This window comes from Phoca vitulina, unplaced genomic scaffold (assembly GCF_004348235.1).
Source record: "Phoca vitulina isolate PV1807 unplaced genomic scaffold, GSC_HSeal_1.0 scaffold2, whole genome shotgun sequence".
NCBI lineage: Eukaryota > Metazoa > Chordata > Mammalia > Carnivora > Phocidae > Phoca > Phoca vitulina.
The window spans coordinates 28,206,386-28,228,649 of NW_022589705.1; the positions used below are offsets into that span (position 1 = coordinate 28,206,386).

Consider the following 22,264-nt stretch of genomic DNA (forward strand, 5'->3'; position numbering starts at 1 on the left):
TCAAACCATTCTGAACATCTACGAACTCAACAGGAGATCGAAGAAAAGAATAGCAGCAATTCTCTGAACAGAAAAGCGACCACTTTCTGGAAGGTAGGACGTGCAGAGAAGTGAATCCGAGGCAATATTCAGGAGGACAGACGGTGGGGGAGGGGGCTTCCATCAGCCGCTACCAGCAAGTGACAGAGCAGCGGAGCACTAAATCGGAACTTTTAAAGAAGTTGGCTCTGCTGAGGGATGTTGCTCCAGTGACTAAGTGGGGGGTGGAACCCTCGCTGGGACAGTGTGGTCTCAGGACCCTCGGGGTCACAGAAAGACCGAGGATGCCTGAGTGTGGCAGAGCTCCCAGGTATCGGAGTAGGGAAGCCGGCTGCAGACAGGGAGCTGAGGTGTGGGCTCCCAGCTCCGGGTTGCCATAAACCGTGATCCGCGGCACAGTGGGGCCACTGCTCCTCCAGCAGGGACCCAACAAGTGGCAGATCCGGGGAGACTCCCCTTCCTGACCCTGGGAGGAGCAGCATGGGAGTGCACCGCAGGATCTGCTGGGTTTGGAGACTCCACACGGGGTTGTGTGCCAGAGATAGAAACGCTCAGTCACAGGCCGGGTGAGCACGGGAAGACGGGAGTGACTGCTTTCCTCTGGGGGCGCACTGAGGAGTGGGGCCCCGAGTTCTCGGCTCCTCCGGGGCAGAGATAGGGAGGCCGCTATTTTCACTCTTGTCCTCCGAAGCTGGACGGAAAGCTTGCAGGGAAAAAGAGCTCCCAAGAGCAAACCCAAACAGATTGCTTAGCCCGGACCGGCAAGGGTGGGGCAATTCCACCTCCGGCAAAGACATCTGAGAACCATGGCAACAAGCCCCTCCCCCAGAAGATCAGAAAGAACAGCCAGCCAAGACCAAGTTTACCCATCAATGAGAATGGCAGAACTCCAGCACTAGGGGAATACAGCACATAGAATTCATGGCTTTTTTCCCCATGATTCTGTAGTCTTTCAAAGTTAATTTTTAACTTTTTTTTTTTTTGAATTTTTCTTTTTCCCTTTTTCAACCAACATCTTATCAATCCCTTTTTTTAAGAAATCTTTTTTATTTTTCATTTTTAGAGTCATATTCTATCCTTTTATAGTAGTTAACCTTATTTTTGGTATATATATATAATTTTGTCTTTCTTTAAAATTGTGGGATACACTTTCTTCTAACAGACCAAAATATACCCTAAATCTCTAGTGTATGGCTTTGTTCTAGTCTCCTGCCTGATCACATTCTCTCCCTTTCTTTTTTTTAAATCCTCTTTCTTTTTTTCAACCGACTTATCAACTCCTTTCATAAAATCTTTTATAATTTTCATCTTTACAGTCATATTCCATCCCTTCATCATATTTACCCTTATTTTTGTACATATATAAGTTTTTCTTTCTTTAAAATTTTGGGAGGCACTTTCTTCTAACAGACCAAAATACACCCAAAATCTACTGTGTGGCACTGATCTATGCACCAGCCTAATCATATTTGATCATATTCTGTTTTTGTTTGTCTGTTTTTATCTTTTTCTTTTTTCTCTTTCCCTTTCTTTTCCCCCGGTTTCAGGTCTCTTCTGATTTGTTTAGTATATATTTTTATGGGGTCATTTTTACCCTGTTAGCATTTTGTTCTCTCATTCATCTATTCTCCGCTGGACAAAATGACAAGACGGAAAAAATCACCTCAAAAAAAAAAAGTACAAGAGGCAGTACCAACTGCCAGGGACCTAATCAATATGGACATTAGTAAGATGCTGGAACTAGAGATCAGAATGATGATTTTAAAGATACTAGCTGGCCTTGAGAAAAGCATGGAAGATATTAGAGAAACCGTTTCTGGAGAAAAAGAGAACTAAAATCTAACCAAGTCGAAATCAAAAAGGCTGTTAATAAGGTGCAATAAAAAATGGAGGCCCTAGGGGCGCCTGAGTGGCTCATTCGGTTAAGCGGCTCCCTTCGGCTCAGGTCATGATCCCAGGGTCCTGGGATCGAGCGCCACATCGGGTTCCCTGCTTGGCGGAGAGCCTGCTTCTCCTGCTCCCTCTGTCTGCCGCTCTGCCTACTTGTGCTCTCTATCACTGTTAAATAAATAAAAATCTTAAAAAAAAAAAAAAATGGAGGCCCTAACTGCTGGGATAATGAGGCAGAAGACAGAATTAGTGATATAGAAGACCAAATGATGGAAAATAAAGAGCTGAGAAAAAGAGAGATAAACAACTACTGGATCACGAGGGCAGAATTCGAGAGGTAAGTGATACCATAAGATGAAACAATATTAGAATAACTGGGATCCCAGAAGAAGAAGAAAGAGACAGCGGGGCAGAAGGTATATTGGAGCAAATTATAGCAGAGAACTTCCCTAATTTGGGGAAGTGACAGGCATCAAAATCCAGGAGGCACAGAGAACCCCCCTCAAAATCAATAAAAATAGCTCAACACCCTGACATCTAATAGTAAAACTTACGAGTCTCAGAGACAAAGAGAAAATCCTGAAAGCAGCTCAGGAGAAGATATATGTAACCTACAATGGTAGAAACATTAGATTGGCAATAGACCTATCCACAGAGACCTGGCAGGCCAGAAAGGACTGGCATGATACATTCAGAGCACTAAATGAGAAAAATATGCAGCCAAGAATACTACATCCAGCTAGGGGGTCATTGAAAATAGAAGGAGAGATAAAAAGCTTCCAGGACAAACAAAAACTAAAGGAATTTCCAAACACGAAGCCAGCCCTACAAGAAATATTGAAAGGGGTCCTCTAAGCAAAGAGAGAGCCTAAAAGCAACATAGACCAGAAAGGAACAGAGACAATACAGAGTAACCATCACCTTACAGGCAATACAATGGCACTAAATTCGTATCTTTCAATAGTTACCCTGAATGTAAATGGGCTAAATGCTCCAATCAAAAGACACAGGCTATCAGATTGGATAAAATAAGAAGACCCATCGATATGCTGTCTGCAAGAGACTCAGTTTAGACCCAAAGAACCCTCCAAATTGAAAGTGAGGGGTGGAAAACCATCTACCATGCTAATGGACACCAAAGAAAGCTGGGGTGGCAATCCTTATATCAGACAAAATAGATTTTAAACCAAAGAGTATAATAAGAGATGAGGAGGGACACTATATCCTACTTAAAGGGTCTATCCAACAACAAGATCTAACAATTGTAAATATCTATGCCCCTAACATGGGAGCAGCCAATTATATAAGCCAATTAATAACAAAAGCAAAGAAACACATCAACAACAATACAATAATAGTGGGGCACTTGAACACCGCTCTCACTGAAATGGACAGATCATCTAAGCAAAAGATCAACAAGGAAATAAAGACTTTAAATGACACACTGGACCAAATGGACTTCACAGATATATTCAGAACATTCCATCCCAAAGCAACAGAATACACATTCTTCTCTAGTGCCCATGGAACATTCTCCAGAATAGATCACATCCTAGGTCACAAATCAGGTCTCCACCGGTACCAGAAGACTGTGATCATTCCCTGCATATTTTCAGACCACAATGCTTTGAAACTAGAACTCAGTCACAAGAGGGAAGTTGGAAAGAACTCAAATACATGGAGGCTAAAGAGCATCCTACTAAAGAATGAATGGGTCAACCAGGAAATTAAAGAAGAATTCAAAAAATTCATGGAAGGAAATGAAAATGAAAACACAACTGTTCAAAATCTTTGGGATGCAGAAAAGGTAGTCCTAAGAGGTAAGTATATAGCAATACAAGCCTTTCTCAAGAAACAAGAAAGGTCTCAAATACACAACCTAACCCTGTACCTAAAGGAGCTGGAGAAAGAACGGCAAATAAAGCCTAAACCCAGCAGGAGAAGAGAAATAATAAAGATCAGAGCAGAAATCAATGAAATAGAAACCAAAAGAACAGTAGAACAGATCAATGAAACCAGGAGCTGGTTCTTTGAGAGAATTAACAAGATTGATAAACCCCTGGCCAGATTATCAAAAAGAAAAGAGAAATGACCCAAATAAATAAAATCATGAAGGAAAGAGGAGAGATCACAACCAACACCAAAGAAATACAAACAATTATAAGAATATATTATGAGAAACTATATGCCAGCAAATTAGATAATCTGGAAGAAATGGATGTATTCCTAGAGACGTACAAACTAACGAAACTGAACCTGGAAGAAATAGAAAACCTGAACAGACCCATAACCACTAAGGAAATTGAAGCAGTCATCAAAAATCTCCCAACAAACAAAAGCCCAGGGCCAGATGGCTTCCCAGGGGAATTCTACCAAACATTTAAAGAAGAATTAATACCTATTCTTCTGAAACTGTTCCAAAAATAGAAATGGAAGGAAAACTTCCAAGCTCATTTTATGAGGGCAGCATTACCTTGATTCCAAAATCAAAGACTGCATCAAAAAGGAGAATTACAGACCAATATCCCTGATGACCACAGATGCAAAAATTCTCAACAAAATACTAGCCAATAGGATCCAACAGTACATTAAAAGGATTATTCACCACGACCAAGTGGGATTTATTCCTGGGCTGCAAGACTGGTTCAACATCTGCAAATCAATCAATGTGATACAATACATTAATAAAACAAAGAACAAGAATCATATGATCCTCTCAATAGATGCAGAAAAAGCATTTGATAAAGTACAGCATCCTTTCTTGATCAAAACTCTTCAGAGTATAGGGATAGAGGGTACATACCTCAATATCATAAAAGCCATTTATGAAAAACCTACAGCAAATATCATTCTCAATGGAGAAAAACTGAGAGCTTTCCCCCTAAGGTCAGGAACGCAGCAGGGATGTCCACTATCACCACTGCTATTCAACATAGTACTAGAAGTCCTAGCCTCAGCAATCAGACAGCAAAAAGAAATCAAAGGCATCCAATTTGGCAAAGAAGAAGTCAAACTCTCACTCTTTGCAGATGATATGATACTTTATGTGGAAAAACCAAAAGACTCCACCCCAAAACTGCTAGAACTCATACAGATATTCAGTAAAGTGGCAGGATATAAAATCAATGCACAGAAATCAGTGGCATTCCTATGCCCCAACAAGTCAGAAGAAAGAGAAATTAAGGAGTCGATCCCATTTACAATTGCACCCAAAACCATAAGATACCTAGGAATAAATCTAACCAAAGAGGCTAAGGATCTGTACTCAGAAAACTATAAAATACTCATGAAAGAAATTGAGGAAGACACAAAGAAATGGAAAAACGTTCCATGCTCATGGATTGAAAGAACAAATATTGTGAAGATGTCAATGCTACCTAGAGCAATCTACACATTTAATGCAAATCCTATCAAAATACTATCAACTTTTTTCAAAGAAATGGAATAATCCTAAAATTTGTATGGAATCAGAAAAGACCCCGAATAGCCAGAGGAATGTTGAAAAAGAAAAGCAAAGCTGGTGGCATCACAATTCCAGACTTCAAGCTCTATTACAAAGCTGTAATCATCAAGACAGTATGGTACTGGCACAAAAACAGACACATAGACCAATGGAACAGAATAGAGCCCAGAAATGGACCCTCAACTCTATGGTCAACTCATCTTTGACAAAGCAGGAAAGAATGTCCCATGGAAAAAAGACAGTCTCTTCAACAAATGGTGTTGGGAAAATTGGACAGCCACATGCAGAAGAATGAAACTGGACCATTTCCTTACACCACCACAAAAATAGACTCCAAATGGTTGAAAGACCTCAATGTGAGACAGGAGTCCATCAAAATCTTGAGGAGAATACCGGCAGCAACCTCTTCGACCTGAGCCGCAGCAACTTCTTCCTAGACACACTGCCAAAGGCAACAGAAACAAGGGCAAAAATGAACTATTGGGACTTCATCAAGATAAAAACCTTTGCACAGCCAAAGAAACAGTCAACAAAACCAAAAGACAACCGACAGAATGGGAGAAGATACCTGCAAATGACATATCAGATAAAGGGCTAGTATCCAAAATCTATAAAGAACTTATCAAACTCAACACCCAAAGAACAAATGATCCAATCAAGAAATGGGCAAAAGACATGAACAGACATTTTTCCAAAGAAGACATCCAAATGGCCAACAGACACATGAAAAAGTGCTCAACATCGCTCGGCATCAGGGAAATCCAAATCAAAACCTCAATGAGATACCACCTCACACCAGTCAGAATGGCTAAAATTAACAAGTCAGGAAACGACAGATGTTGGCGGGGATGCGGAGAAAGGGGAACCCTCCTACACTGTTGGTGGGAATGCAAGCTGGTGCATCCACTCTGGAAAACAGTGTGGAGAGTCCTCAAAAAGTTGAAAATAGAGCTACCATATGACCCAGTAATGGCACTACTGGGTATTTACCCCAAAGATACAAATGTAGGGATCAAAAGGAGTACGTGCACCTCAATGTTTATAGCAGCAATGTCCACAATAGCCAAACTGTGGAAAGAGCCAAGATGTCCATCGACAGATGAATGGATAAAGAAGATGTGGTATATATATGCAATGGAATATTATGCAGCCATCAAAAGGAATGAGATCTTGCCGTTTGCAACGACGTGGATAGAACTGGAGGGTATCATGCTGAGCGAAATAAGTCAATCAGAGAAAGACATGTATCATATGATCTCACTGATATGAGGAATTCTTAATCTCAGGAAACAAACTGAGGGTTGCTGGAGTGGTGGGGGGGTGGAACGGATGGGGTGGCTGGGTGATAGACATTGGGGAGGGTATGTGCTATGGTGAGCGCTGTGAATTGTGCAAGACTGTTGAATCACAGACCTGTGCCTCTGAAACAAATAATACATTATGTTAAAAAATAAAATAGAAGAAGACAGCAGGAAGGGAAGAATGAAGGGAGGGAAATCGGAGGGGGAGACGAACCATGAGAGACTATGGACTCTGAGAAACAAACCGAGGGTTCTAGAGGGGAGGGGGTGGGGGGATGGGTTAGCCTGGTGATGGGCATTAAAGAGGGCACGTACTGCATGGAGCACTGGGTGTTATACGCAAATAACGAATCATGGAACACTACATCAAAAACTAATGATGTAATGTATGGTGATTAACATAATAATAAAACAAAAAAGAAAATAAAAAGCAGGAAGTAAAAGAATGAAAGTAAAGACTTAACCAATTTGATGCCTGGCTTGATAACTTTAAAGACCCTTATGAGGGGGCACCTGGGTGGCTCAGTCGTTAAGCGTCTGCCTTCGGCTCAGGTCATGATCCCAGGGTCCTGGGATCGAGCCCCGAATCGGGCTCCCTGCTCCACGGGAAGCCTGCTTCTCCCTCTGCCCCTCCCCCTGCTTGTGTTCCCTCTCTCACTGTGTCTCTCTGTGTCAAATAAATAAATAAAATCTTAAAAAAAAAAAAAAAAAAAGACCCTTATGAGAAGCTTCTTTTTGAGCTTTACTAAAGCCAGGCTTTTGGGAGAAATCTTGACAGTTCAAACCAGAGAGATATGATTCATGTTTTTAGACAGGGCTCATAGGAGTTTGCTGGTGGGAAGACTCTGACTTCTGATGCTTTCCTTACCCTTCTAATTTCTGAAACCCATGGAAGCTGATGCTTGCTTTTGTGTTTGCCTCTGTGTCTCTGGGCCCCCAAAATGTCTGTACACCAATAAACATTTGTTCTTTTTAAAAAGAAATAGTGAACAGAGATAAGTGACCTCTGGAATACCATGAGGAATACATACACACACACTATGGGAGTTTCAGGAGAGAGGAGAGATAAAGTGGTAGAAAAAATATGTGTAGAAATTATGTTTGAAAATGTCCCAAATTTGATGAAATAAATGAATCTACACGTTAAGAAGCTCAAAGATTCTAAGTAGAGTAAACTCAAGAGATTATTATTTAAGACATAACTATAATCAAACTGAAAAAAACCAAGGACAGAGAAATCTTACAAAACAGCAAGGGACAAGCAGGTCACCACTTAAAAGGAATCCTCAGTAAGAATAAAAGCTGATTTTTCATCAGAAAGCACAAAGGCGAGGAGGGACTGGAATGACATTTGTAAAGTAATGAAAGAAAAAACTGTCAATCAAGAATTCCACATATTGCAAAACTAACCTTCAAAAGTAAAGGAGAAAATAAAGAGATTCCCAGATAAACACAAATTAAGGGAGTGTGTCACTAGTAGATCTGCCCAGAAGTGCTAAAATAAGTCATTCAGATTGAAAGAACCCTAGACAGTAACTTGAAATTGGAGAAAAAATAACACCAGTAAAACTAACTATACAGGTAAATATAAGAGCCAGTATTACTGTGTTTTTGATTTATAACTCTTTCTGTTTTCTTTATGACTTAAAAGACAGATGCAAAAAACAGTAATTATAATGTAATCTAATGGGCACACAGTATATAAACATGTAATCTGTGACACAACAACAACCTAAAGACAGGGAGACGCAGCTATATAGGAGTGGAGTTTTTGTAGGCTATTGAAGGTAAAGTGGTAAATACTGTTATAAATTCAGGATATTAATCACCAGGGTAACCACTAAGAACAAAACTAAAAAATATACAGAAAAGGAAACAAGGGAATAAAAAAGGTAAACTAGAAAAATTCAAACACAAAAGAAAGCAGTATCAGAAGAATTCAGGGAAAATAAAAAAAAAGATTAAGACCTGTAGAAAACAAATAGCAAAATGGCAGAAGTAAGCCTTTTTGTTGTATAATAAAGAATTTGGCTGGTTTTGTTCATGGCTCCTAGGAGGGAGCCTTTAAACCATTGTTATTTCCCCAGTGATAACAGTGTCTTTGTTATTCATGGTGGGCCCCTCAGACCTCAGATGGGTTTATACTAACAAAGTGATTCATGGTGGGCCCCTGCACAGTTTCTGGATGGGGGCTAGTTATGCCAGAAAGACAACCATATGATTAGAGGGCTGGTGCCATATAATATTAGCTTGACCCCCTGACCTTCAGAGAGGGGTGGGGGACTAGAGACTGATTTCAATCAAGTGGCTGAATGATTTAACCAGTCTCCCCCACATAATAAAGCCACAATAAAAACTGTGGATATTCACAAGTAAAGTGAGATTCCTGGTTGAGGACAGAAACTGATATGCTAAGAGGGTGATACATGCAGAGGACTACGAAGCTTCACATTTGGGAACCCCCAGACCTCTCCTTATGTGTCTTTTCTAATTTATGTTTATAATAAATAATAAAACTGTAATTGTAAACATATAGCTTTCTTGACTTGAGTTGTTCTACAAAATTACTGAGCCTAAGGTGGTAGTGGGAATCCCTGAATTTGTAGCCAGTTTGTCAAAAGTGTGGATAGTTGGGGAAACTCCAAGTTTACAACTTGTGTTGGAAAGGAGGGCAGTCTTGTGGGGGACTAGGCCATTAACTTATGAAATCTGACCCAACTCTAAGTAGTTAGCATCAGAATTGCATAGCCACATAGGTAATTACCTTAAATATACATGGATTACACTGTTCGAGTAAAAGGTAGAGATTGGCAGAACTGATTAAAAAATGACTATAGGCTGTCTAAAAGGACTCATTTTAGATCCAAAGACACGAACAGATTAAAAATGAAAGGACAGAAAAAGATATTCAGTGCAAATAGTAATAAGGAAAAGAAAGCTGGGATGGTTATACTAATATCAGACAAAATAGACTCTTAATCCAAAATTGTTATAGGAGACAAAGAAGGACATTACATTTTGATAAGAGTCAATCCATCAAGAAGATATGAAAAAATTACAAACATATGTGCATTTAACAACAGAGCCTAGAAATACATGAAGCAAACAATTACATAATTAAAAGGAGAAATAGGCACAAAAAATAATTGGAGATTTCACTACCCCACTTCCAATAATGGACCTACTAGAATGGCAATAATAAAAAACAAAACAAAACAAAACAAGTGCTGATACGGATGTGTGCTCTTGGGAACATAAAATGAAAAGTCTGACCATTCCTCAAAAATATAAACACAAAACTACCACATGACCTGCTAATTATACTCCTGGGTATATACCCAAAATAAGTGAAAACAGATGTTAAAAAAAACCTGAACACAGATGTTCATAACAACACTATTCACAATAGTCAAAAGGTGGAAATAACCCAAAAAACCCAAATATCCATCCATTGATGAATGGACAAACAAAACAGTATATATCCATACAATGGAATATTATTTACCATAAAAAGGAATGAAATACTGATATATGCTACAAGAACAAAACTTGAGAACACTAAGTGAAAGAAGCCAGACACAGAGGCCACAAATTATATAATTCTACTTATAGGAAATACCTAGAACAGACAAATCTACACAGAAAATCAACAGTGGTTGCCAGAGGCTGGGGGAATGGGGAGTAACTACTTAATGGGTTTGGGGTTTCCTTTTAGGATGATGAAAATGTTCTGGAACTACATAGTGGTGATGGTTACACAACACTGTAAATAAATACTTCTGAATTGTATATTTTAAAATAGCTAAAATAATAAATTTTATGTTATGTGTAACTTATCACAATGTTTTAAAAATCTGTGTATACTTTCTTATTCGTTTATTAACCCAGGACCAGATATACACACAAAAAAGTACACCAAAAATAATTAGGAGATGTATGCAACCTACCTGTTAGTGCTGCTGGTTTGGATAGTGTACTATACTGGTTTTGTGTAGATATCATACTTTGACGTGGACTTAGTGTTGGTGATGCAACAAGTGAAAGTTCCTCAATAATAATACTGCTTTTGGGATGATTCTTGGGAAGTTCACTTAATCTTTGTTCTAATGAATACTTTAAAAGGTCCAACTTCTGACTTGATTCATTAAATCTTGCTTGGGCCTTGAATAGGGAAAAGACAACTGTCATCTAAATAATTACATTCTTTGAATAATGTATTTATTAAGTTAAAATATTTATTTAAAATTACTTCTGAAAGTGCTTTTCTGTCTGTTACTTTTCCTGAGCCAAGTAATTTCATTACATTCTTTGCACCTTCTGCTACTGCAAACTCTATCCTAAAATGATGCCTTAATTCTTCCATCCGAAGTTCAAGAGGACTTATGACAGGTTTTGCTAGAGGGGGGGAAAAAAAAATGCAATTGAACCATTTATTTGGTATTCTCATATGTAGTAATTAAAACTCATGAAAAGAAATGATTTCTTACAACTTAAAAGTTAGTTATTAAGTCAATAAACATACTTAATAGATACAATGGTGAAATAAAAAGCCTTCCATTTTAGCCATCAAAACTCAAAGATAAAAACTAAAGATCAAAAAACACAATGCTTCCTCCTCCTTGACTTTGAACCACTGCTTCTCTCTTATGTAACATTTATTAAGCACCATGCCCATAATAATAAGAATGACAATTTATCTCTATTCCATCACCATTATCAAAAGCCAATTCATTGGTCTGGACTGCCTGAAGAATCTGCATGCGTATCACTTCTATTTTCGTCTTGCTGTCCTGGAGCAATTGCTGAGCTGTGCCATGGAGTTTCCGATCCTATTAAAATAAGTTTGAAAAGGTAAGCAGATGAAAAGACAAATAAAACATTTTCATAGCTTCTAAGTAAGATCAAATGATTATCAGCAAGTGAAAAACAGAGTTAAAAGAACACTGTAAGTAGATATACTTATTTTAAATATAAATATACTTGTAGATACATTTATTTTAAAAAGCCACCAAACTGATAGCGCTATAAATGAGAAAAACTCCATAAGATAATTTGAGAGAAAGCAAGTGAATTTTATTATTGTTTTAAAAAACTCCATATTCACATTTGTAATTTTCTCTTTTTCTTTTTCTGCTTTACACAAAATATAAAGAATTTTCCCATACCATGGTCAATAATTCTCATATTCAGAGGCATTGTGACAGATAGATGCCTCACTTCCTCTCCCAAACTCTTACGGAGTTTCACATATGTTGGCAAATTTTTAAAATAACTAATCCTAGATGGTATCTGTGTTCCTTTAAATCTGATAAAGGAAACAAGAAACAGCATTTGTCAACATTGGTGAGATAATGAGAAAGGTTTCTTGAAATTCTTGTATGTCAAAAAATAAGACCTCAATAAAGCAAGGAAGGAAATTATAGTGAGTAAACTTCTGTTATTTCTTTTAACTTCAAGAAAGGTGAATTAAATGAAATAATGTCACTATCATATCTTAGTTTAGTTCCAATAACAATGAACGTTACTGATGGAGAGTCACGAAAAACTTACCATTTTTGCAATTGTGGTCGGCTAAATTATGATCCACCCAAAGATGTCCATGTCCTAATCGCAGAACCTTGCGAATGTTACCTTACATGGCAAAGGGGAACTAAGACAGCAGACGGAATTAAGGTTGTTAATTGTCCAACCTTAAAATACAGAGATCATTTCCTGGATTATTCAGGTGGACCCAAAGTAATCACAAGGCTCCTTAAATGTGGAAGAGAAGGCAGAAGAGGAGGGCAGAGTAATGTGAGAAGAAACGGACCCACTGCTGTTGACTTCAACGACTGAGAAGAAGAGGGCCATAAGCCAAGAAACGTGGGCAGCCTCTAGACGCTAGAAAGAGCAAGGAAACAAATTCTCCTCTACATCCTTCAGAAGGGAATGCAGCCCTGCCAATGCCTCATTTCAGCTCATTGAGATCCATGAGACTTCTCAATTACAAAATTGTAAAATAATAAAGTTACGTTGTTTTAAGCCACTAAATTTATGATGATTTATTGCAGCAGCCATAGAAAACTAAAACAGCAATTTCTTCCAAAAATTTCATATTCAACAAGTAACATAAGTTAATACCATCTCCTGCTTAGTTATATCAGTTGTCAAAGTCTAGTAGTCTTCAATCCACAAAAAAAGAAATGATAAACAAAACTATGCATCAAGTTAGGAAACATTTATTCACAAGAAAGGCCAATTTTTGCTTATTATTTAAGCATCTCTACTTTTATCACCAAGGCAGTCAGTACTGATTTGGAAATAAAATAGGATACAATCAACCTATATTCTCTGGAAGAGTTCAAGCATAGAAACTAAGAAATAAGCATCAGGTGTGCAGCATCATTTCAATAAAAACACACACAGTATATTCTAACACTGAATAAAGGGGAGGATGAAGATGTGGGGTGAGAGACAATACTGATATTATATAAGGAAAAAAGTGAGCTGACATATTTTATGATAAATACCAAACTAGGTTGGTTAATACACAGCAGGAGAAAAAGCAGTTTGCAAATTTATTTTCATATTTTTCTTCCATTTCTTTCCTGCTCCTAAGATCAATTTAAGATCTTCTAGTCAGATTTCATTCTTTATTAAATATTTAGATTTTACACCAACGGAGCTGGGCAATAGAGTTCCTATAATTCTCTTAAATATCAATTTACACCATCAAGTACACACACACACACACACACACACACACACACACACACTGTATTTGTTAATTCTGCTTTACCGTTAAAAATACTTGCTTGAGTTTGGTGTTCGGCTATGACTAATTATATATGCTTTTAAGAATATACCTATTCACCTTCCAAATTTAAAATGAAAATACTTTATTTTTACTTTAATTCTTCCTTTCCAGTATTAGGTACATTAGACAAACTGAAGATTTGAAATAGCTTTTTTATTTCTTTGAGACCTCATCGGAGGAGGAAAAACTTAGTATTCCAAAACTCCTAATTTAATGGGGCAAATATGTTTTGCAATCAGATAGACTGGGGGCCAAATCTTAACTGTATTTTTAACCTTGGGTTAGTTACCTATCTTCCACAAGCTTTAGGTTTCTTGCAGAAATTATGTAAATGAAGATACCACTCTCTAAAACATGGAGATTTGTAAGCATTAGATAAAACTAAAATCATATTGCCTAGAACTTGACTGGCATTAAAATGTTCTCTTTTAGAGTACTAAAAATGATTTTATCTTATTTCAATGAAGTCCTAGTATAAATGTATAAATATTAAGCAAACTATATAATACTATGCTTTTCAATTAAGCTACTCCTTTTATTATTTTTATCATCATGTGAGAAGACAGCAGTTCTGTCATTTACTTCTTTGGAAATACTTTCTTAACTATTTCAATTCAACATGCAAAGAAGAGCATTAGTTCATTTTAAAAGATCTGCACAGATGTCGAAGTATGATGGAGGCTCTTAAAACTGACAATGGATATTACCTGTCACAGGCAATTTACAGTTACTAATGTCAGTCTTATGCTTTCCAGCATTCAATAAATGTTTATGGTCAGCTTTATGCTTGTAGGAAATGCAATGGATTTTTTACTGAACACCTAATATATTCAAAGCAAGAAACAGGTAGGTCTAAAGTATATGAATTGGTTTTGAATTACAGAAATACTGGCTTTTATGTTAAGGCTTTGGAAAGATTTTTATGTATGTTAGGTTGAATCATATGAAAATGCCAATATCTGACTAATTTGGAACTAAAAAGATAGCAATTTCATATGGTTCTACTGGTACTCAGCACTCTACAATGCCTGTTATACTTTGAATGTACAATATTTTTAAATTATAAGTTAAAAAATTTACAATATTTTCCAATTATATAATATTTTTTTTTGTAAAAAGTAACCATTATTGTTTTGAAAGTCATAGTGGGACCATTACAACAAACTACATCACACATGGATTTCAGAAATAAATAAACCAATCATTATCTTTATTTTTCCATCACATATTTATGGCTTACTTTACATGTATTAAATGTGGTCACATCCAGTGAAAATACAAAGATTAATCAGTTAGGATGCTACCTTTAAAAACCTATAATTTTATTGAAGAGATACAAATAATTATTGTATGTGTCAGAATGTTTAAAGTAGCCAAAGAAAATCAAAGCAAGATGGGATCAATTTTAGCTGAGGGAATCCAGAAAGGTTTTATGGGCTGTTAATACAGATGAGATTGGACTATATCAAGACTAGAATACTGAGGACAGTGAGGCTAAGATAGATGGTTAGATACTTTCAAATGAGAAAAAGGTCTGAAAAGACCTGGGTGCATTTAAAGAGGTTAACGAGAACCCCATATTTTAATAAATAGCTTAGTTTGTCATCTGCATACATCAATGGAAAACATCTCTTCGACATGGCTTATGAAGCCCTCAGATTATTCTGAAAACCCATGGTGCTACTTAGAGCCATGAAATTTACATTCTAATGTTGATAAAGATGATAAATAAATTGTGTAAATTATAATTTCAGGTAGTAGTAATGCAATGAAAGAGATAAGGAGACACAGGGGCTGATATTTTACACAGGATAGTAGTAAAGAGCTTGCTGAAGTGACTATAACGAAGTGAGAGAAAAAGCCGCATGAAAAGTACCTGAGAGAAGAGACATCTAGGCAGAGACACAGTAAATGCAAAGCCTCTGAGGTAAGAGTGTGCTTGGTATGTTCAAGAGATAGCAAAAAAGCTGATAGAGTTAGAGTGTGATGAGAGAGAATAAAAGTGTTTGAAAGGATAAAATCAGAAGGTAGCCAGGGTTAAGTCATGTATAAACTTGCAGAGCCACAATAAGGACTCTGGATTTTGTTCTAAGCATGCCAGAAAGCCAACAGAAGGTTCTAAAACAATAGTGTGAAAATATCTGACTTGGCTTTTAAAAGGACAACTCTGGCTATGATGTGTTTGGGGTAGTAATTTTGTCATACAGAATCCAATAACCAGAGTCGTGAAGATGATTTTTACCACCAAACTGAATTCATTACCCCTGTCCCTAAATTGCTCCCCATCGTGAATTACCTATCCTTGTGAAGAGCACCACCATTCACCAATCTGCCTACATAACCAACCCAAGAATCAGCTTTGACTCAGCCTTCTTCCTCATATCAAGACACCACATATTTATTCTACCTAAATAGCTTGACTCTGCCTTCTTTGCTTTCACTGTGTTACAAGAGGAATGAAGCATGTTTAACCTGGACTCCTACAAAAGCCTACTTAACCTTGCTGCCTATATATTTGACCCTTCTCTAACTAATTCTTCAAGTCTGAGAAAGATGAATGTGAACTTTCTAAACTTTAAATCTGATCATGTATTTACTCTGCTAAAAGTCTTTCAGTAGCTCCATGTATCTCATAAGATAGGATCTTAACTGCTTAATTTTGTCCAAAGTACTTTATAATCTGGTTTGTCTTTCAATTATGCTATACCTCTCACTATACCTCACTCAAAGCTCTACTGGTGGGGAACAGAAAAAAAAAATTCTTGTTGGAATCACCTGGAAGACTTTTCCCAAAAATAAATGTGCTTTTCTGGAGATTGAGATTTGTTCGCCCATGAGGGCATGGCCTTCCACTGAAGATGACTGCAACTGTTAAAAGTGTATTCTACCTACCTCAGATATATTGGATAAGAAATAAGTTGAGAGTTTCTGCTACAGTCATACAAAAGCACTTCCATTCCCTAGAATAAGCCATGCTATTCAACAGTACCTTATTCTGTATCTGCTGGGTTTACCCACATCATCTTCCCTAGAAAGTAATTCCCTTTTCAATTCCAAATCATCCTTCAAATCTCATATTAAGTAACGATTTCTTCTGGCAGTTAAGTGATTCTTATCCACTGTTTCTTTTTTTTTTTTTTTTAAGATTTTATTTATTTATTTGACAGAGAGATAGAGAGCACAAGCAGGCAGAGTGGCAGGCAGAGGGAGAGGGAGAAGCAGGCTCTCCGCGGAGCAGGGAGCCCGATGTGGGGCTCGATCCCAGGACCTCGGGATCATGACCTGAGCAGAAGGCAGATGCCCAACTGAGCCACTCAGGCACCCCTCTTATCCACTGTTTCTAAAGTAACTTGAACATACCACTATTATATATTGTAATTATTTACATATGATACCTCCTTTTTGGATAGTGGAGCTTTTGAAAGTGGGATATTATCTGTTAAGTACCTATTATAAGGCATTAACTTTATTACATTTATACTCCAGAGCCCATCAAAATTTACTGTTATGTCCTTCACAAATTAATTAATATTCCACATAACTTCAATTTACAATTTTCCCTAATCTCAGAGAGATACACTTTGACCCAATGAGAGATTTAAAGATGAGAAATGAAAACAAGACCAAATCTAGACAGAAATAACTAGCAGGTCTACCTCAGAGACTATAGCAGCTGGACCTCTACCTGCCCCTTCTCAAATTAATAAATCCCCTAATTAAAAGTAAAAAGCTACTGGGGTGCCTGGGTGGTGCAGTCGGTTGAGCATACGACTCCTGGCTTCGGCTCAGATTGTGATTTCAGAGTCGTGGGACTGAGCCCCGCATTGGGCTCCACACTCAGCACAGTCTGTTAAAGTTTCTCTCTCCCTCTGCCCCACCCCCACTCACTCTCTCTCTCAAATAAATAAATAAATCTTAAAAAAAATAAAAGGCTATTGGAAAATTATCTCTTGTTTTAGTAGGATGCTCATAGTTCCATTCATTTTGGACCTGTGGTTATCATAAGTTATCTATCTGTTTTACTTTTAATATTTCCATAAACCTGTTCAAATTGGGGGTGGAGTGGGGTAATTACAGACCATTTTGAGAATACAGTGAAACCTATGGCCTTCTCATTCATCCATCTATCAGCATACACATTCACTTTTTCTTTAACTTCAAAGGGTTCATAAACCTCTCAATCTAATCTATCAACTGTATTTAAAAAACTTACTCCAGAGGGTGGTAGCTAGATAAATTTAATTTTTTTAAAGATTTATTTATTTAAGAGAGCAAGAGAGCAAGAGAGAGAACGTGCAGAGAGAGGGAGAGTCCCAAGCAGACCCCGCTCTTAGGACCTGAGCCGAAACCAAGAGTCAGTGGCACAACCAACTACACCACCCAGGTGCTCTTGAATAAATTTAATTTTAAAACACCCAGCATAATATGATGCATTCACAGTTCCACAACATAGTATTTGCCTTGAAACAAAAAAAGTCCAAAATAACATTTGATAAAAATGAAATATGTTCAAAACTAAAAGTCAACACTAAAAATAGTAACACAGAAAAAAACTCTACCACCATGAGTGTTCAAAGTTAATAAAATACGCTATTAAATATCATATAAGCAATATATCAAGTAGAAACAAATATATGTCTCTAAAAATAATTTAAAAATTCATTTGAAATATGGCATATAATCTAATTTTCATTATTAAGCTTTAAAAATCTTATTTATTAACATATACACATTTCTCTCTTTTCATTATCTTCCCAGATTTCTTTGGGTGGGTAGGCAGGGTGCATAGCTCCAAGTTAAAATTCCACCCCTGCCCCCTATTTCAAATTCTTAAATAAAACAAAACAAAATCAAAACATAACCTAATAACTTTTATTCTGATATTACTTAGGGAATATCTATTAAAATATGGAAGAAACATTAATTTGCAAAGGCAAGATCTTTAAATTAGTTGAGAATACCAAGGTAAATTTTGTAAGTCCACCTTTCTAAGACTTTTGGGAAATTATAGAACCTTAGATTGGAAAGAACCTTTAAAACAATCTGGTTCAGTGGTCCCCAGCATTTTCTCTTCTACATTATACCACAGAACAAGGACACATTCCTATTAGTAACAACTGCTTCCCATAAAATGATTTTCAATTAGGAATTATATGCCCATTCCAGATTCCCCAAGAACCCACAGCTCTACTCCAAACAATCACTACCACTAGAATGTCCTGTCTTTCCATTTGTCCTTTCCTAAAAGCCTGTCTATAGTGATGGAAAACTTATTAGAGTCTAAATTTTTTAAAAATAACCTTTTTGTTTTAGAACAATTTTAGATTCACAGGAAAGCTGCAAATATGGAGAGTTCCTGTCTACCCTTTACTCATATAGCTAAATTTTTTCTTGATTGATTTTGGTAGGAGTAAGCAATTTTTTTAAAAAATGATTTTATTTATATATTTGTCAGCGAGAGAGAGAGAGCTCACAAACAGTGGGAGCAGCAGGCAGAGGGAGAAGCAGGCTTCCTGCTGAGCAAGGAGCCTGATGTGGGATTTGATTCCAGGACCCTGAGATCATGACCTGAGCTGAAGGCAGATGCTTAACCGACTGAGCCACCCAGGTGCCCCTAAAAATATTATTTTAAAAACTATTTGTTTCTAACTTGTTTTACTGTCAATACTTTCAAATTTGGAGGCTAAAATGGTCTTAGAAATCCTAGTAGTACAGTGTTTGAACAGCAAAATCACAGTAAGCACAAAAATGCAAAAACTGTGGTATACACAGACCATGAAAAGGATACTTGTTTATAGTGTAAGAGCTTAAAGAAGAAGATAGAGCACCTTGTTTGATCTCAGCTGTGAACATGCACATCAGATGACTCACATTGTTTAGCCCTCTGTGCATATCCACGAATGACTGTGAAAGTGCCAGAAGTATTGATGTTGGGTTTACAAATAAATTTTATCAGATAGGTGAATTCACACATATGGAATCTGCAAATAATGAGGACTGACTGTATACACGTACATTTATAGTACTTACCTTTGAAGATCCATTTGAATACATTTGTATCATGTTCTCTGCACCTTGTTTTACTTTAAGTTCTATATCCAATTGTTTTTGTAAGGCCATCAATCTATTATTGCTAGTGGAACAACGAGGGTCACTGCTGGGAGTATCTGGAGTCCTTGGGCAATCTGTAAATTAAATAGTATGTTAAAATTACTTACTAGGACCAATTGCTGCTTAAAATTAAAAGTTAATATTCTCAAAGAATAAAGAATTATAAGGTTTGAAATGAGCTTAAAGTCACCTAAATGGAATCTCTTTATGCTTACAGATAATACAAGGATTCAAGCCAAGAAAATGTTCAAGTAGAGCTGCAGGATCTTCTGCCAGGGATACATTGAGTCTGAAACTGAATTAGATCATTGTCCCAAGTTTTCCCAACACTATTATGTTTAAATTAAATTAAATAATTTGACTCGTCTATTCAACAACTGAACTAAACCTCTACTTATTACCTGATTGGTTAAAGAAGAAATCATATTTAAACATTATACAGATTCCTCTAAAGTAAATCTTTGTAAATAGAATATAATGTCACCATTCTTTATAGTAATAACTTAAACATACACATAAAGGATTTCACATTTGTTTTCTACTAGGAGGATGCTCAGTCACAATGGAAAGTGTTTCAAGGATACTGATTGATACCACATTGCTAATGGGGGATATCTAAAACTTCAAGTCCATGGTTTCTCATAAAGCATACAGTGGTACTTCTATTTTAAAATAAAAACAAAAACTTTGAACAGAACCTTCTAATTATTTTGGGTAATCCATTATTGTTAAAATACTTCTACTAATTTTACCGTATAACTAAAATTATTCATATTGAAGTTCATCATTTTGTGTTTTATCTACCCTAGGTCCCTTGCTTATAAAAAAAACAACTTAGAAGACTAGGGTACTAGACCTGGTTTAGTTGTAAGTAACTTGGCAATCACTGGAAAATTGTCTAAACTGCAAGTTACTTAACCTTTGTGCTTAAGGGTTAAGTGCAATAAAAGATGGTCTGACCAACTGATTTTAATGACTGTTTTACATTTGGCTTTATATTCCTTTAAAAAAATTCATGAGTTTAAAAACAATTCAACATAATTTGTTAATTAACTTGCAAAAATACAGGTGCTATGCTAGTTACAGATATAAAATACCATTTTATCATTTACATACTGTGTTGCAAAGTGTAAGTCTTGATGTAAGTGCTCTATAAACTCATCAATCCTCATAAACAGCCCTATAATGAGCACTGCACCCATATTATAGAAAAAGAAAACTAGGGCACAGAGTGGTTAAGAAACTGGCCCAAGGTCATATATCTAGCAAGTCAGTTCCATACCAAAGTCTACCTTGTTAATTGCTATGCTATGCTGCCTTTTTACCATTTAAAAACCTTGTAAACAACTATACTAGACTCTGCATGTATGCATACTTACATATGTAACAGTATAATTACACACACACAAATATGTATATGTATGCATATTAATCCTTAAAATAACATCTTGAGACAGATATTATCCACATTTTACACATCAGGAAACAGGCAAAGTCACACAGTTACTAGCTGAGATTCAAATTCAAAAAAGGTTTCTATTGTAACTGAATTCCCCACATTATAATAAGCTGCTCCAAAAGCTGATTTTATAGGTGACATATTCTTTTTTTTTTTTTTAATTTTATCTATTTGACAGAGAGAGAGAGACAGCTAGAGAGGGAACACAAGCAGGGGGAGTGGGAGAGGGAGAAGCAGGCTCCTGGCAGAGCAGGGAGCCCGATGCGGGGCTCGATCCCAGGACTCAGACCATGACCTGAGCCAAAGGCAGTAACTTAACCGACTGAGCCACCCAGGCGCCCCTATAGGTGACATAGTCTTATTAAAAAAAAACTAATATTAAGTATAGACAACTTCCCAGATCTGGCTCACAAATGAACTACTTAACATATTGTTATGGACAGAATGTTTATGTCCCCCCAAATGCATATGTTGAAACCATAATGTGATGGTACTGGAGGTGAGACCTCTGGGAGGTAATTAGATCATGAGGATGGTCTCTCTCTGTCACGTAAGGATACAGAGAAAAGATGCTGTCTGCAAACCAGGAAGAAGCCCGTTACCAGAACTCTGACCCTGATGGCACCTTGATCTCAGAGTTCTCAGCGTCCAGAACTGTGAGAAATAAATGTCTGTTATTTAAGTCACCCAATATATGGTACTTTGTTGAAGCAGCCTGAACTAAGACATATGTACCATAGTGGTTAAGAGTACCTATGTCTGAATCTCAGTTTTGGAACTGAGATTTAGTACAAACCATATAATAGGGGGTAAGCTACTTAACAGCTCTGTGCCTCATTGTCGTTATTGTTAAACAGTAAAAATAGCATCAAGCTCACAGGGTTATTGCGATTTAATAAATTACGTGTAAAGAGCTTAGGAAAGGGCATGGTGCATAGTAAATATTTAATAAACATTAACTAGGAGTAGTCATTGTATGAAGTGTAAGCATATCTCCTGTTGAGTCCATAAATGAATTGCACATCATAGTAATGACTAAAAAGTTAGGTAGACTCAATCTGTGAACAGTTAAGATTTTCTTCTTTCCTTCCTTCCTTTCTTTCTTTCTTTTAACATAAATGACACAAGACTCTTGTAAGAAATTGAAGTCACATAAAATTTGGCATATAAAGTTAATTTATAGTAAGCACATTTTAAAAAAAAGA

At 36.8% G+C, this 22,264-nt stretch overlaps 1 protein-coding gene across 3 annotated transcripts in view; it reads right to left on the reverse strand.

The window, feature by feature from the left end:
* Positions 1–22,264, reverse strand: part of PKN2 (protein kinase N2) — a 141,198-nt gene that overhangs the window by 56,375 nt on the left and 62,559 nt on the right. For all 3 annotated transcript variants that reach the window (XM_032424470.1, XM_032424452.1, XM_032424462.1), the window contains exons 3-6: positions 19,520–19,674; positions 11,405–11,522; positions 10,943–11,088; positions 10,641–10,854 (exon numbers count right to left, since the gene is read on the reverse strand). In XM_032424470.1, coding sequence (XP_032280361.1) covers positions 10,641–10,854; positions 10,943–11,088; positions 11,405–11,522; positions 19,520–19,674 — 633 coding nt within the window. The remainder of the gene's footprint in view (positions 1–10,640; positions 10,855–10,942; positions 11,089–11,404; positions 11,523–19,519; positions 19,675–22,264) is intronic.